The following is a 16,159-nucleotide window of genomic DNA, read 5'->3' as shown; positions in this document are numbered from 1 at the left end:
AAAGAAGAATCTGGATTGGAAAAATCTGCAAGTACTGTTCAGACAGTCATGAATAGGCCTGCATCACCAAACTCCTCATCCAATAAAAATTTCCCAAGAAACCCACCAGGCTCAAAAGTACTACAGTGGAAAACTGATAAACAGACCCACGTACTGACAGTGTTCAAGTCTAGTGGAGAAGTGAAGAAATTAACAAGGGAACAAGCTCTTGGCCTGAGTCTTGAAGATTTGCAGGATCTCCTTGATCTTCCACTTAGCAGTGATGATGATGACACAGATGCCTTAACCTTTGAATTACAACTCAAAGGGCAAATAAGGGAACTGCTGATGAGGCAATAAAGATCTACCAATAATGGAGAGTTTTGGCATTATCTGTTCTAGGGGAAGATTGTTGGGATTGAACCCTGCCAAAGGAACAGATAATAAAAGCCAAAACTGGATCAGAGCAGTGGATCCAGAATAAGCAGATGTTATGCATGCAAGTCTCTCCCCTTGAAAGTTGGTTTCAACATCTGCTAACCTCCTATCTACTGATCATACAAACTGCTGACCTACAACTGCTGATCAAGTCAAAGACTGATGAAGAACTAAAGCTCTGCTGCTCAATCTACTGCCTTGTTTCAAGCACTGCTGATCATGACAAGTACTACTGGGTTCACAGCAGTGGAAGGATGCAATAGTTGTTTTATTTACTTTATGTAATGTATTGTAATATTAGTAGTTAGCATAGCAGTGTTTGTATAGGTCAGATGTTAGAGTTTGTTAGGAGGTTAGATGTCACTTTCATGGTGACGTCAGCTTAGATGCTTCAGTGGTTTGCTCGTGCCTATAAATAGAACAGTGCTCTGTACTGTTCTGTTTAGCTCATTCACCATTCTCTTTCTGCACGAACAAATTACTGAGCTCGGGCTGAGGGGGAGTTTGCAAAGCATACATGCAATTGTAATCAAAGTTTGAAATAAATTTAAGCATTTGGTTCTTTGTTGAAAATGTATGTTTGAAAGCATTTCTTCTGTTTGATTGTGAAAAGTTTGTTTCCATTATAATTCCGCTGCACAACTCATTCATCTTTCATCTTAATTCAAACGTAAAACACAACCAAAACCAAACTCAGATCCTAACACTTATGGAGGAGGAAGAGGAAGACGTCTCGTCTGAAAGCGTTATTACCAGACGAATACGGATTAATAGAGACCGCCAAAATTTATCATTAATAAATTTTTTATCCTTATTCCTTATTTCCTCGTATTTATATATTTTTTACGACAGGAGCGCACGAGAAATTGGTGAACGATTATTTTTCAGATGCACCCCTTTACAATGCCGACATTTTCAGACGAAGGTTCCGAATGAGTCGCCGGTTATTCACACGGATTGCTGATAATTTGGCGGGGCTTGACCCGTTTTTCACGCAACGACCTGATGCTCAGAATTATGAAGGGTTCAGCACGTTACGAAAGTGTACTGCGGCCATTCACCAACTGGTGTACGGGACAATGGAGGACGCTTTGGACGAGTACTTACAGATGTCGGCAAGAACTACGCGGGAATGTTTGTATCGGTTTTGCCATAATGTGGTGAAACTGTATAGCAAAAAAATATTTGCGGAAACCAAACGTGTATGATGTTCAACAGTTGTACCAAGCTCATGAAGCACGACACGGGTTTCCGGGAATGCTCGGTAGCATTGATTGTATGCATTGGGCGTGACATAACTGCCCGAATGCGTGGCGAGGCCAATATACGCGAGGTGATCACGACCATCCAACCTTAATACTTGAGGTCGTGGCCTCACAAGATTTGTGGATCTGGCATTCTTTCTTTGGTCTCCCTGGTTCACTCAACGAACTCAATGTGCTATACCAATCGGCGATCTTTAGCGATGCCGTTAATGGAATCGGGGCGAGGAACATGGCGAAAGAGGACTGTCTATCCAAAGCCCTTCTCTTCTTCATTCAAAGGGGCAATGCACCAGCCAGCGAGTGTGGTGGCGAACACGCTGTGCTGTAAGCTAAGCAGTTACCTTGTAGACGGAGGAGAGATAGAAAGTGTGCCGTGCTTGATTCATAAGATTCTATAGTAGACCCAGTATATTATTTCACTTAGCCTGCCTCTCCCATGACTTTCCGGACCAACCAACCTGGATCTGTCTTCGAAGGTCTCTCTGCATTTTGGAAGCAGTGCATGCAGAAAAATCGAGCGATGGATCTTAGAAGCATTCCACTTTTTCGGCACGACTCTTTCTATTTCCGCGCTGACATTTGAGTTATCTCTCTTCTTTCTTTCAATCGGCACACTCGACGCAGATAACTCCAATGGCCCCCTAGCTGAATAGGTGTAAGAAAGCTACCTGAAAAAAGGCAAGGTGCACCATGGATTGAACTCGACGAATTGCGTTTTGCCAGATATCTTTTTTTTTGTAGAAAGATTCCCCATTGGTAATGAAAAAGAAAAAAATCTAAACTAAATACTAAAGAAAGGCGCATACGTGGGAAGGGGCCTTACTACTTCTTCATTCGGGGGGGGGGGGACACCCGTTTTAGAGTTTCTGGGGTTGAGTATAGACGCGGGTATTATCTTGCTGACGGAATATATCCGTCTTGGTCTACAATTGTCAAGACTATTCCATTTCCCGAGGACGAAAAAGGGAAAAAATCGCCAAGCGTCAAGAAGCTGCAAGAAAAGACATCGAATGTTGTTTTGGTGTTTTACAAAAAAAAAAATGGGCCATCATTGAACAACCGGCACATGCGTTCACACCGAAGAGGTTGCGGCTTTGTATGTACGCTTGCATTTTGCTCCATAACATGATTATTGAAGATGAAGGTCGGGTGATTTGTGAGTATGATGAGAATGCATCTTACGGGAATACTGTCCCGGTAGATCCGACGCAGTAGGATTTAAACTCGTTCGCGCTAACCAACGACTTCACGCATGCAAACCTTCAACAGGATTTGGTAGAACATATATGGAACAACGCAAACGACGGGGACGAAGACAATAGCGAGTAGTGTAACTTTTTTTTTAGGTTATGTAATTTTTATTTATGTTATGTAATGGATTTTATTATCTTTTTTATGTCTTATTTTAAGTTTAAATTTTTAGTTGTTTTTATAAAGTTAAACAAATAAAAAAGTTAAACAATAAATATTAAACAATAAAAGTTAAACAAATAAAATAGAGTAAACTGCCATTTTGGTCCCTGAGGTTTGGTCACTTTTGCTATTTTAGTCTAAATTTGAAACCTTTTACATCTGGGTCCCTGTGGTTTCACTTTTGTTACCATTTTGGTCCAAAAATAAATCAAGTCATATTTCTCAAATTAAATCATGGTATTTTGTCCTTTTCCTTAGGGGCAAAATGATCATTTCTTTTTTATTTTATTTAAATCTTTTATTAAACAATAATCTTTTGGGGTCTCACCACAACCCCTGTTCTTCTTCTTCCTCCCATCATCAGAATTTTTTTCCATTCCCAAATCTATCTTCTTGTCGCCAGTCATTAACAATATCGGGCCGAGCTAGGTTTTTTTTCTGAAATCTGGGTCATACCCGGGACTATGTCTTTCATCATAACTTTTTCTAGAACTTCCATCACTTCTTCTACTGGGACTAGGCCTATCACTGTAACGCCGCTCGTTCTCGTAAGGTGGGCTCCTAGAACCTTCTAATTCCCCTGTTTGATATGAAAATGCATCCAAATTTAAATACCATTACATGATGCAGAACTTAAAACTACTAATTACAAAAACACTTAAATCTCTTTCCAGAAAACCCAAAAAAAACAGAGCCCGATCAACACAAACTAGTCACAAAGAAAAACCTGAAAACACAAACAAATATCCACAAAAAAACTGCACACAATTACCTTCGATTCACAGACGTTGATTTGATCGCTTCCCGCCATCAACACTCACTCTGAAGAAATTCAAACTGTACGATACGTATCACGTAGAACAAAAACCCTAAGCTAACAGTGACGTATTACGTATATGATTCAGAGTTTCGAAGCATCATCACATTTCAAGGAGATATTTTTAGTAAGAATAAGATTCCAAGCGGTTAATATTACGGATCCATAGAGAGGATGACAGGAGGAAGAAGAAGAACAGTGGTGAAGATAGGGATTTTTGGGGGAAGATAAGTTATGAGGGTAGGGATTTTTGGAGAAGAAGATTATTTGGGGCAATATAATCTAATCTTATTGATTAGGGTAAATGAATTAAATATAATTAATTTAATTATTAACAGGTTATAATAAATTGAGATGAATAATTTTGCCTTTGAAGAAAAAGACAAAATAACCAGATTTAAATAGTCAAATAAGAGGTGAATTTATTTTTGGACTAAAATGGCAATAAAAGTGAAACCATAGGGATCCAGATTTAAAAAGTTTGAGTTTTGAACTAAAATGACAAAAGTGATCAAACCTCAGGGACCAAAATGGCAGTTTACTCAATAAAATAAATTTAACATTAAAAATAATGTGGGGTAGGCTCATCCTCCACCCCCTCAAAATGCAAGGAGGCCCATCCTCCATGGGATGGTAATGTGGCGTCTAGATGGTGGCCCATCCTCATGAGGATGGGGCTCTCTATACCCTCTAGCCTTACATGTGTTTTAAATACCCTCATGTTTGATTATTTTTTCTTTATTTTTAATAGAATTCTAGTGAATTTATTTTCAAAAACTTTTAACTTTTTCGTTAATGAGTTTTTAGACCAAAAAATAGAACCTAAGATGGTGTTTGTTTTCAAAAAAAAAAAACTACGCTCTTCTGTCTGCGTCGCGCAGACCACGCGTACACATTGTCATCTGCAGACTGTTTGTTTTTACGAAGACGTTTCGTTAAAAACGTCTGTGCGAGCTCTTCTTGGTGCAGACTTGGTCCAACCACTTATAAGATTTTATAAAGTCTGCAAAGGGTTAAACACCACCACCCACCACCGTCCATCACGACCACCACCGTCCATCACCACCACCACCACCATCCACCTCCATCGTCCACCGTCCATCACCACCATCACCATCACCACCACCACTATCCATTACCACCACCAATGTCCACCACCGACCACCATCGTCTACCACCACCACCCACTACCACCGTCCATCATTACCACCATCCGTACACCACCAATTTATTTTTGAGGTCTACATACATTAAAAAACAAAGAGCTTTCTTCTTGCAGACTGTATAGATTTGGTCCACATCTTCTTCTACAAATGTCTGCAGATGTGGTCCGCACTACAAACATTTTACCTCTTAAAAAACAAACAACCCCTAAGTCATCGTAATCGTCACATTCATAAGTGAACTAAAACGATACCATCCGAACAACTTCAATAGTAGCATGAATATATGATCATTTATTTTTATGGTGTCCGGTATAGATTGCGTTCTGATTCTGGTCTAACAATATGGAAAGCAAAGTCGTATTCAAAACAGAATATACTTTTTTTGGTATTGTAAGCTATAGCGAGTGTCGGTGACATATCTCGATGCCGTAATGAACTGACACTAGGGTTGGCATATCGTGTCAGATATGACCTGTTAAGACATGAATACAATAAGACACGAACACGGCATGAATTTTTATCATGTCAATTTTTCCAAACACGAGCCTGATAATAAACATGTTACACGAACACATCTTGTTAAGACACGACAAAACTTACAAGCGTATCATACGACTTGTTAAAACACGAAAAAACTTACAAGCGTATCACACGACCTGTTAAGACACAAACTAGCCCTGGAGGATTAAGACACAAACTAGCCCTGGAGGGGTGGTGTGTGGAATCTAGGGCTGGTATATCGTGTCAGACATGGCCTGTTAAGACACAAACACAATAAAACACGAACACGAAATAGGTAAACACCAACACGACACGGAAATAAGTAGGTCTTGGCGTGTCGACCTATTTAAGACACGAAACCTGTTAAGGTTCAAACACGAACTTGTTAAGGTCGTGTCATTTTGTGTCCGTGTCTGAAATTGCCAGCCCTAACCAAAACAATTCCGACCAAACAACATCGACACCGACATTCGTTTTTATTGTTTTTGATCGATGTAAAACACATGTGAATATGATTTTGGACATGTCACCATTTCCTTAGTTTTTAAGATTTTCTCAATCAATTGTTACAGCGAGTATCGATTCCATAACACATGAAACCGATACTAACCAAATTCTCACCACGTATCACATCTTCCCACTAGTATACATTATTTAAAGCAAAACAATAATAAAATACAAAGTGGGTGATCAAACTCCGATAGTCAACGGTTATTGAAGTCCCTATCCCAATCCATGACCAGATTTCTCTTTCACACACAACTAACAATGAGTTTTATGCTTCTTCTTCCTCTATTCTTCATCATACTCACCATCCTCTACAAATACATATGGATCCCACTTCGGATCCAACTCCACTTCCGTCAACAAGGCGTCCGCGGTCCCGGCTATCGTCCGATATTCGGAAACTCAGCCGGGACCCGGCGGAAGATGATCACTGAGGCGGAATCATCTCGCCCGGTTTCTTTCAACCATGAGGGAGTGGTTCAAAGAGTGATGCCACACTATTACAACTGGTCAAAAGTTTATGGAGATACTTTTTTGTATTGGTTCGGGTCAAAGGCTAGGCTGGCGGTATCCGACCCGGATATGATCAAAGAGGTATTGGTCAGCAAAAGCCGGTCGTTTGGGAAGATCCGGTTTAACCCGGTTTCAAAGGCTTTGTTTGGAGAAGGGCTTGTTGGGTTGGAGGGGGAGAAATGGGTTGTTCATAGAAGGATCACTGGTCAGGCCTTTAATATGGAAAGAGTTAAGGTATCTTTTTTTATAGACTTTGTGTACATGAAATATAGAAATTTAATAAATGTTAATTTTTGTAGTCAACATCTACAAAACATAGACAAAGTAACAAAAATAAATATTTTTTTGGTTTAGTTTTAGGGTATGTAAATATTCCAAATTATTTACAATTCTATAGTTATATCATATAAGAAATTATTAGTGTATTACTAGATATAGCTCCAAGGAATCGTGTAAATAAGCCAAGGTGCTCGTTGAATGCTTGAACCTGAATTAAAGATTGTTCACTAAATGAGTTGAGTCCGAGCTACATATACATAGTTTGATTAATCTTGCGACTTGTGAACCTAATCAACCTTGTTATTTGTTTAATATATTAGTTTTTATTTGATACAAAATATCATGGTTGTAATCCCGACTAGGCGCTGATTAATCTCGATTAATTGCCGATTAATTACGATTAATCCCAATTAATTCCTATAAATCCATGATTAATCGCTAGTCTACACCCTACTGGCCGACTAGCTACTAGCGATTTCTATAACCATGTAAAATATAGTATATGATCAGTATAATAAATAATCAGTAAATACCAAATAAGTAAAACTCAAAGTTTTGATTATTTCTCGAAAATAAACATTGATGGATCTAGTTTATCTATGTTAATGTGAATATTACTAAAGAGAAGTTGACGTCTAAAAGCCCATTGGGCCTGTTTTTGTTTGAACTGGGCCTTAGGAATGGGTTCCTGAAATCGTAGATAGCATTCAAAACATGATGAGCAAATGGGATGCGAATATTGAAGCAGGAAACAAGTCCGAATTCGAATTTGACGTTCACAAGGAACTTCATCAACTCTCAGCGGACATTATATCGCGAACCGCTTTTGGAAGCAATTTTTCAGAGGGCAAACGAATATTCGAATTGCAGGAGCAGCAAGCTGTGCTCGTTTTGCAGGCCTTGCGAAATGTCTACATACCAGGATCCAGGTAACTATGCTATACTTCTTTAATATAACCAACATATAATTACATAATATATAATATTATATGAATAAGTATGATTGTGACCTCGTGAACTAGAAAAAAATTGTGAGCTCCTTGTAAACAATATTAGTGGTACGAGAGGCCGAATGTTACTATTATAATACTAAATAATATTTAGTAAATATTATTTGACTTTCTATATATAACTATACATATAAAAAATATATGTACATGCGTATAGAAGATTAATAAATAAATAACGAACGAGTCAAGCTTGAGCTTGAGATATTACGTCTTAGTTAGACCGTAGACGTAAACTTTAGATATAGAGCTTGAGCTCAAGCACTTCAAGCTAAATGAGACAGGGTCAGACTCCAACTCGAGCTCTCTTAGATTAAACTTGATGACACCTTAGTGTTGGTTGTCTGTGTTAACCTTAGAACTTGGTGTAGGTTTATACCAACAAAAAGGAACAAGACAATGTGGAAGCTCGAGAAAGAAACAAGAGAATTAGTAACGAAATTGATCGAGAAAAACAAAAACACAAAACAAAATTCGAATACTCTACTTGCCACTTTGATATCACCTTCTAAGAAAGACGACATACTTGATCTAAAGGAAATTGTGGATGAATGCAAGACGTTTTACTTCGCGGGAAAAGAAACAACGGCTAATCTTTTGACATGGGCGTTTCTCCTTCTCGGGTTGCATCAAGAATGGCAAAACAAAGCTCGAGAAGAAGTTGACCGTGTTTGTGGTCAAAATGTGTTTCCTCGTGCCGACACTTTGGCAGACTTAAAGATCGTAAGTCTACACGACTATAATTTCATATAAGGGTGTGAATTTGTGACACAACACGAAAACAAGACATGAACCTAACACGAAATTTGTGGGTTTGAATTTAGTCTAAATGGGTTCAAGTTAGATTTGGGTCAACCGGATGGGTTCGTGGGTTTGCCCATTTATCCATTTATTTTATACAATTTTGAAAAATATGTTTTAGGTCATATATTAAACTGATTGAGTATTATATGTCAAATTATGAAAAATAAAAGAGAGATTATAGTTTAAACGTAATTATTTTATATAGATTTGTACTTTTTGTTGTAAATATATAATTTTAAAAGTACTAATGTGTAAAAAATAAAAATAAAATAAAATATTCCAGTCAACCCGTGAAAACTCATGTGGTGTCTAGGTTCATGTGTCTAACAAGTATTCAGGTTCGTGTTGGGTTCAACTCGTAAAGTCGTAAACACGACTCATTTAACACCACCAAAAACAATTTGAATTTTGATCTCTTGTAGGTTACCATGATCTTGGATGAAACACTTAGACTCTACCCTCCGGCTGTAATGATGATGAGACAAGCCTCGGAAAACGTGAAACTTGCGGGTCGACTCGATGTTCCAGTCGGTACACAACTTTTCTTGGCCATGACAGCGGTCCATCATGATGTAAGAATATGGGGAGAGGATGCAAATGTGTTCAACCCCTTGAGATTTTTGGAGCCTAGGAACCATTTAGGCGCGTTCTTCCCGTTCGGCTTGGGCCCGCGAGTTTGTGTTGGACAAAATCTAGCAATGGTAGAGGCTAAAATCGTCTTGGCGATGATCGTTAAATGTTACTCGTTTGTAGTTTCGCCTTCTTACGTTCATGCTCCGATGCAGTCACTAACTTTGCAACCACAATACGGTGCTCAAATGATATTTAGTAGGAGATGAATACTTGTTCGACGAATACATGTGCTTTACTTTTTGTAAAAATAGTTTTAGTTTAAAAAAAGAGTTAAATGTCATTTTAGTCCCTATGGTTTGGACCATTTTACCAGTTTAGTCCAAGGGTTTCATTTACTGTGGGTGTAAAAAGGTTTCACCATTGTCATTATAGTCCACTGGGTTAACTTCATCTATTTTTTCGTTAACGAGAAAGGCAATTCTGTCATTTTATATGTAATTCTCTTAACTAGAAGGGCAATTCGGCCATATAAAATGACCGAATTGTCATTCTCGTTAACAGAAAAAATAGATGAAGTTAATCCAGTGTACTAAAATGACAACGATAAAACATTTTTGGACTCACATGCGAAAATGAAACCTTTGGACTAAACTGGCTAAATGAGCCAAACCACGGGGACTAAAATGTCATTTAACTCTATAAAAATGACAATACATGACGATGGTACTTTAAAGTACTTAACACACCATTTGTCGTCACTGTTTGTGTGAAAGCCTTTCAAAGATAGACAGCAGTAAAGGTGTTGTCACTGTTGTGTGAATTTGTGGTTATAATTGTCTTTTCCTATGCTCCTTTGTTCTATTGTCATGATCAAAGCGTACTTGTAAGTTGTAACACTCGGATTCTAAAAAGGGTCATGCTAATTACACACGCCAAAAATAATTTTCACACCCCTAAGCACCGCGCTATGGCCAAAGCGGGGCGCTTAGGGCGACAAAAGTTGATACGAGGTTTCGAATGACTGACTGACTGACTGACACAGAGATATAAAGGTGATACGAGGTTTCAGTCGCCCCGTGAACCCTAAGCGCTGCGCTTTGGCCATAGCGCGGCGCTTCGACCCCAAATGCTGCCTTTAAATCCCTGGACAGACTCGACATTCATAATTCGGATTGTTTTTTGTCGATCTTCTTTACTCTATTAGTTACATGTTTTGAAAAAACGATGTCGTGGTTAAGTAATTATCTTTTCGGTCAATATTCTGAAGAGTCAGTTGTTCCTGATTCTTACGAGGGGACCGCTATTTCTAACTCGTTTGAGAAACCGGTGTCGTCCAACTTGAGGGAGACAGAGGTTGTATCTGGCATTCATTATCGTGATAACACGGTGCAGCTGGATTTGAATACCCCTGCGGAGGACCCTTACGCACAACAAGGTTATTCGAATTTCAATTACGGTGGCGACTATAGCTTTGTACAGCAGGAGTGTTATCCAAACGACAGTTACGGTTATCAACAGAGCTTACAAGGTTATTCGAATTTCGGTTACGGTGGCGAGCAAAGCTTTGTACAGCAGGAGTGTTATCCAAACCAGAGTTACGGTTGTAAACAGAGCTTTGAACATCAAGTCTATTCGAACCTCGGTGACGATGGTGAGCCGGAGGATGTGTCTGTTGACGAGGAAGGTTGTTACCCGGTTACATTTTCGTTTGATACAACGCAGACCTTTTCGTCACGTAAAGAGTTGGTGCGTTGGGTACAAGACACGGCAAAAGACAATGGTTACCTCATTGTGACTAAGAGTTCGAATAAAAGAGGAGAGAATTACAAGATTTGGTTTCAATGTACTTTTGGTGGGGAGCATAAGAATATAGCTACACAGAGGAAAACGGGTAGCAAGAAAATAGGTTGCCCGTTCGAGATGATCGGGTTTTCGGAATCATCCAGAAGTGTTTGGAGGATCGAGGTGACGAAGGCGAAGCATAACCACACTCTTATTGAAAACTTCGAGGGTCACGCGTATGCAAGAAGGCTTTCTTCGGAGGACAAAAAACTGGTTAAGGAGTTGGCAGAGCAAGATATTCCCAACCAAAGTATCTGGCGAACGCTGACAAAAAACAATCCGGCTAGAAAGCTTATTCCGAAAGATATACACAACGCTGTTCAGAAGATCAACGCCGAAAAAAATGTCGGTAAGTATCCGATGCAAAAACTTGAAAACATTCTTATCGAAAAAAATTACACTTATTACATGCGCACGAATGAGATATCGAACGAAGTTGAAGACGTCTTCTTTGTTCACGAAAAATCATTCACTATGTGGTGTGCCTTCCCGCATGTGCTAATGATTGACGCCACCTACAAAACGAACATGTACAACCTGCCATTTGTTCAGGTCGTAGGCATGACGTCGACAAACAAATCGTTTACGGCTGCTTGTGCGGTAATTTCCGCTGAGAAGTCAGAGAACTACCTATGGGTGTTGCAGAGGATCAAGTCTATGCTGGCAGGATGTATGGAACCGCGCGTGATTTTAACAGACAGGGATTTTGCGCTAATGAACGCGTGTGAACAAGTTTTTCCAAAAGCGCATAAGTATCTTTGTCGGTTCCATATTCAACAAAATATTAATAAGAACAGCAAGAAGAAATTCTCTAACAAGGAGTGGAAAGAATTCGTACGTACATTTTGGACATTGTGCGAGTCTACGACCGAGGAAATATACAGGTATAACTTGGAAAACCTTGAAGCACAGTTGAAAGAAGCTGACCGTGAACGTGAGTATTTCTTACATAATTATGTTCAAATTTTATATAATAACAAAAATTGACTATTTACGTTTTTTAATTTTAGAGGTTTTTGATTATTTGAAGAAATCCTGGTTGGATCCGTACCGTGAAAAGTTTGTATGTTGCTGGATTAACCAAACTATCAACTTTCACCAAACTACGACCAACAGGGTTGAGGGCATGCATGCAACAGTAAAAAGTCATTTTCCAAGTCATCGCAACACACTGGATAAACTTGTACTGTATGTTGATCATGTTGTTGATAGACAATACGCCGAGATCAGAAGTAGCTTTGAAACAAGCCTCCGAAAAGTGATGACGCACCACAAGAATCAGCCCATGCTTGCATATATTCTCAGAAAGGTTTCAATATATGCAATTGAGCTTTTGAGTATGGAACTAAAACGTAAGGAAAACGGGTTGAGAGCCTACGGTGCAAGCTGTGGTTGCCAACTTTTTACCAGCTGTGGTTTGCCATGTGTCTGTCATTTGGAAAAGTTGGAAAATAAAGGTAATTAATATTTTTGACCTTTCTCGTTATGATTTTGCCACCTAATTTGTTTTCATCCACAGGTCAGCAAATCCGGATCACACACATAGACGTGTTTTGGAAGAAGCTTGACTTCAAGCCTGCAAGGAATAACATAGAGGATATCGATGTAGACGCGGAATTTGAAAAATTGAAAAAAACAGATCGATCCAACACCCCCTCAAGTGAAAAGGAGCTTCTTTGAAAAGTTTCAGCAAATCCTCAATCCAGGGAACAATAACAAAAAACCTCCTGCTGTTCTGAAGAAAACTCGTGGTCGCCCAACATTGAAAACGCAGGAAGAAAGAAAGGTTGAAACCGCTAGATAAAGCTCTTACATTCCGTCAGAAGAAACTTGGGTCGATGCCTCAGACGATCTTCCCCGTCACAGCTCGTACATATCAGCCGAAGATTCTAGAAGAGAAAAGAATACGAAACCGCTCAACCTACACCCTGATTTCCCGAATATCAAGCTCGGTCCTAAGACGGATATAGCGATCCACAACTACGCATCTCAGATTCCCAAAGTGATCCATCCATACATCGTTAGAATAAAGGACGTGAAACCAGATGGTCATTGTGGATTTCGATCGGTGGCTGTTGGGTTAGGAGTGAAACAAAATTCATATTTGAAGATCCGGGAACAACTTCTAAAGGAGTTACGTATGAGCGAATCGCTTTGGAGGCAGGTTTTTGATCCGGAAAACATAGGACATTATGATGCGTGATGTACTGCAAAGTACATATGTTTATAGTGTATATTTAGGTCAGTTTTCAGTCGTTTAGCGTCTAGTTTAGGTTAGAACTGCGATACTGCTGACGTTAAGCTTTGATTTCAGGTCCCGTAGCTTAAAGTGTTGAAAAACGAGCAAAACCGAGCAGTTTGGAAGAAAATCGGGATTCGTACGCGCGTCGGGAAGAACTGGAAGCTGATCAGAATAAAAAAATAAAAAAAATATATATATGGGAGGCGCCGCGTGACGCGACACCCCGTAGGCGTCACGCGACAGGTGCTGATTTCTGGGAAAATTAGGGTTTTGTTGAATTGAATGAAAAGAAACTGAACACAACTCTGGATACGAATCAAGAAACCCTAGGACGAATTTCGGAGGTGATTTTGAGCATTCTGGAGTATTTTGCCGAACGAGAATCATCCGGTTGAAGCTTGGATCGTGAGAGTGAAGATCTTTCGGGTTTTATCTCCCGGTGTTCCTTATTTTCGCGTTTTCGATACTTTACGATGAATTCTTGTTTTGAACTTGTTTTGTTTGTTTTGAACATCTTGTTTCTTGGCTAGACTTTAGATACTACCTAGATTTGATGATGGTTTAATTTACTTATGGATCTTTTAACGGTTTTTATTGAATTGATTATGGATTGACTTCGAAAGTAACGTGTTCTAGATTTTCTGATTTGGTGCGTGTGCGTATTTACTTTTGATTGTGGATTGTTTACTGTTTCACATAGATTTTGGTGGATGTCTTTCACATAATAGATCTGTGTTGATTATTTGTATCCTTGCGGGTTCGGGTGATCTTTGGGTAAATCGGCTGATAGCCTTAGAAACAGTAATTAAAATATAACTAGAAGTAAATATTTTGCTTAACTTGTCGCTGAGAGGCTCGAGTTAGTTATTAGGCCGCGGTGCAGTATATAGCTAATTGAGATTTTGAGAGAAGTCGACGTTAGTTCCCTAATTGCATTTGTGTCTAGTAAACCAAGTCAGAACCTAGAATTGCCTTAGATTGTCGCGCTGAGAGGTAGATAGTCGTATTAGGGCACTTTTAGAGTCGTTAGAGGACTGAGAGGAAATCTAACAGTCGGTAATCATAACAGCCTTGTAGGGTTTCCTAGGTTTCTTCTTGAGAAGGGTCGGGAAGTCTTAGCATTGAAATACCTTAAGGTTTAGTATCTTACGATCCCGGCTCCATACATCAATAAAACCGTTAGAAGTCCATTAGTAGTTAAACTGGATTCAAGTCTAGGTAGTCCTTAATCGCATCTGAATTAAAACCCTAGTTTCATTCGTAATTTAGTTTAATTTCAATTTAATCACAATTTTAGGATTTTAGTAAACCCCCCCCCCCAAACACAATATTTGTTTAGTCGTGTCAGTGTCTAGTCTAAGTTTAGTCGTTAACGTAATTCATTAGAGTCCTTGTGGGTTCGACATCCGGACTTACTTTTCTGTGCTAGAGTCGACCGGTACACTTGCCGGTGAGTAGTTTAGTCAGGTTAAAGAATCTAGATTTTTATTACTTGAGTCTTAATTTAGGGTAATTTAGTTTATTTAGTTGAACTACTTTTTCCACATCAAGTTTTTAGCGCCGTTGCCGGGGACTCTTGGCAATTGCGTTAACTGCTTTGTTTGGATTTCAACTGATATCGTTACGTGCTTTTTGTGTGTTTATGAGTCGCAGGAGTCCAAGTAGTTTTAGTGTCTTTTTCGTATTTCTTTGAGTCTTTTATTGGAGTTGACTTACTTGTTTTATTCTTGGTTTTGCAGTTCATGCCCCACACGCGTTCGCAGGGACCAGTGAAGCCACCAATTGACAAGTCTTCCTTCTCCACACCAATCCCGCGCGTTCGAAACCCCCAACTTCATCTTCAGCCCTTTCTGACTCTACACTTCCATCTAAACCACCGAACTACGACTTCACTCCGAAGTCATCACCCCATAATTCCCCACCACCCTCCCGTCACCCTAGTCCACCACCAGTTCACCAAATGGCCGAAAACCAAACTGTCCACCAGCGTTCCACCGCGGGTTTTACCGCAAACTCACCCATCACCCTCCCTGAAATCACCAATGATAAGTCTTGGCAAATTCCTTCATACATCATGATTGCCATTAACAACTCTTGTCAGTTTCACGATCGTGATGATGAAGACGCGCCAGCACATATCAACCGTCTCACCCGTCTGTGTAGCACCTTCGGCATCGAAGGTGTGAATCTTGATGCCCGCTATCTCCAAGTCTTCCCCTTTTCGCTTGCTGGCCGCGCAGCCACCTGGCTTGATTCGCAGCCGGCAGGTACTTACACCACTTGGGCTGGACTTAGAGATGCCTTCCTTGCTAAGTATTTCCCACCTGCGAAGGCCTCCCGCCTTCGAGATCAGATCCATTTCTTCATAATGGAGCCTGACGAACCTTATCACTTAGCATGGGAGAGGTTTCAAACATTGCTCTCGCGTTGTTCCCAACATGTACTGTCGGATTGGGCCTTAGTAGAAAAATTTTATAATGGTCTTACCCCTGAGTGCAAGGCCCGATTCGACACATCCGCAGGAGGCCACCTAATGGGAAAGAAAACTGTGGCTGACTGCAACGACCTCTTTGAGATCTTCGCTCATGCTGATATAGATCATAGTGCTACCGGCAGGAATTCCAATCCTGTGATTACTTCCTCATCTTCTCGAGGAGTGAATCAAGTCGTTTCAGACTCAAAGGTAATATCTCAGCTTGACTATATCACCAAAGAGTTGCTAGAAATTAAGAAGAAGGTAGATAGATGCGAGGTTTGTAGAGGGGGACATGACACCATAGATTGCCCAACCATCACCCTAGAGCAGGTCGAGT

The 16,159-nt window shown here is 39.8% G+C and overlaps 1 protein-coding gene across 1 annotated transcript; it reads left to right on the top strand.

Annotated features, from left to right (window-relative positions):
- Positions 1 to 6,258: 6,258 nt before the first annotated feature.
- Positions 6,259 to 10,108, top strand: LOC110936302 (cytochrome P450 734A1). Its single transcript, XM_022178652.2, has 4 exons — positions 6,259 to 6,833; positions 7,557 to 7,807; positions 8,257 to 8,608; positions 9,112 to 10,108. Exons 1-4 carry the CDS (start codon positions 6,315 to 6,317, stop codon positions 9,526 to 9,528), a joined length of 1,539 nt encoding a protein of 512 aa, XP_022034344.1. The 5' UTR covers positions 6,259 to 6,314; the 3' UTR covers positions 9,529 to 10,108.
- Positions 10,109 to 16,159: the final 6,051 nt, after the last annotated feature.

The sequence above is a fragment of the Helianthus annuus genome, chromosome 4, assembly GCF_002127325.2.
Source record: "Helianthus annuus cultivar XRQ/B chromosome 4, HanXRQr2.0-SUNRISE, whole genome shotgun sequence".
NCBI classification, from domain to species: Eukaryota; Viridiplantae; Streptophyta; class Magnoliopsida; order Asterales; family Asteraceae; genus Helianthus; species Helianthus annuus.
This window is presented reverse-complemented; position numbering and strand designations above follow the sequence as displayed.

Coding starts and splice junctions, on each gene's coding strand:
- LOC110936302 (XM_022178652.2), top strand. CDS start 6,315: ATGACCAGATTTCTCTTTCACACACAACTAACAATGAGTTTTATGCTT. Junction 6,834..7,556: donor TTAATATGGAAAGAGTTAAG/GTATCTTTTTTT, acceptor ACTGGGCCTTAG/GAATGGGTTCCTGAAATCGT. Junction 7,808..8,256: donor GTCTACATACCAGGATCCAG/GTAACTATGCTA, acceptor AACTTGGTGTAG/GTTTATACCAACAAAAAGGA.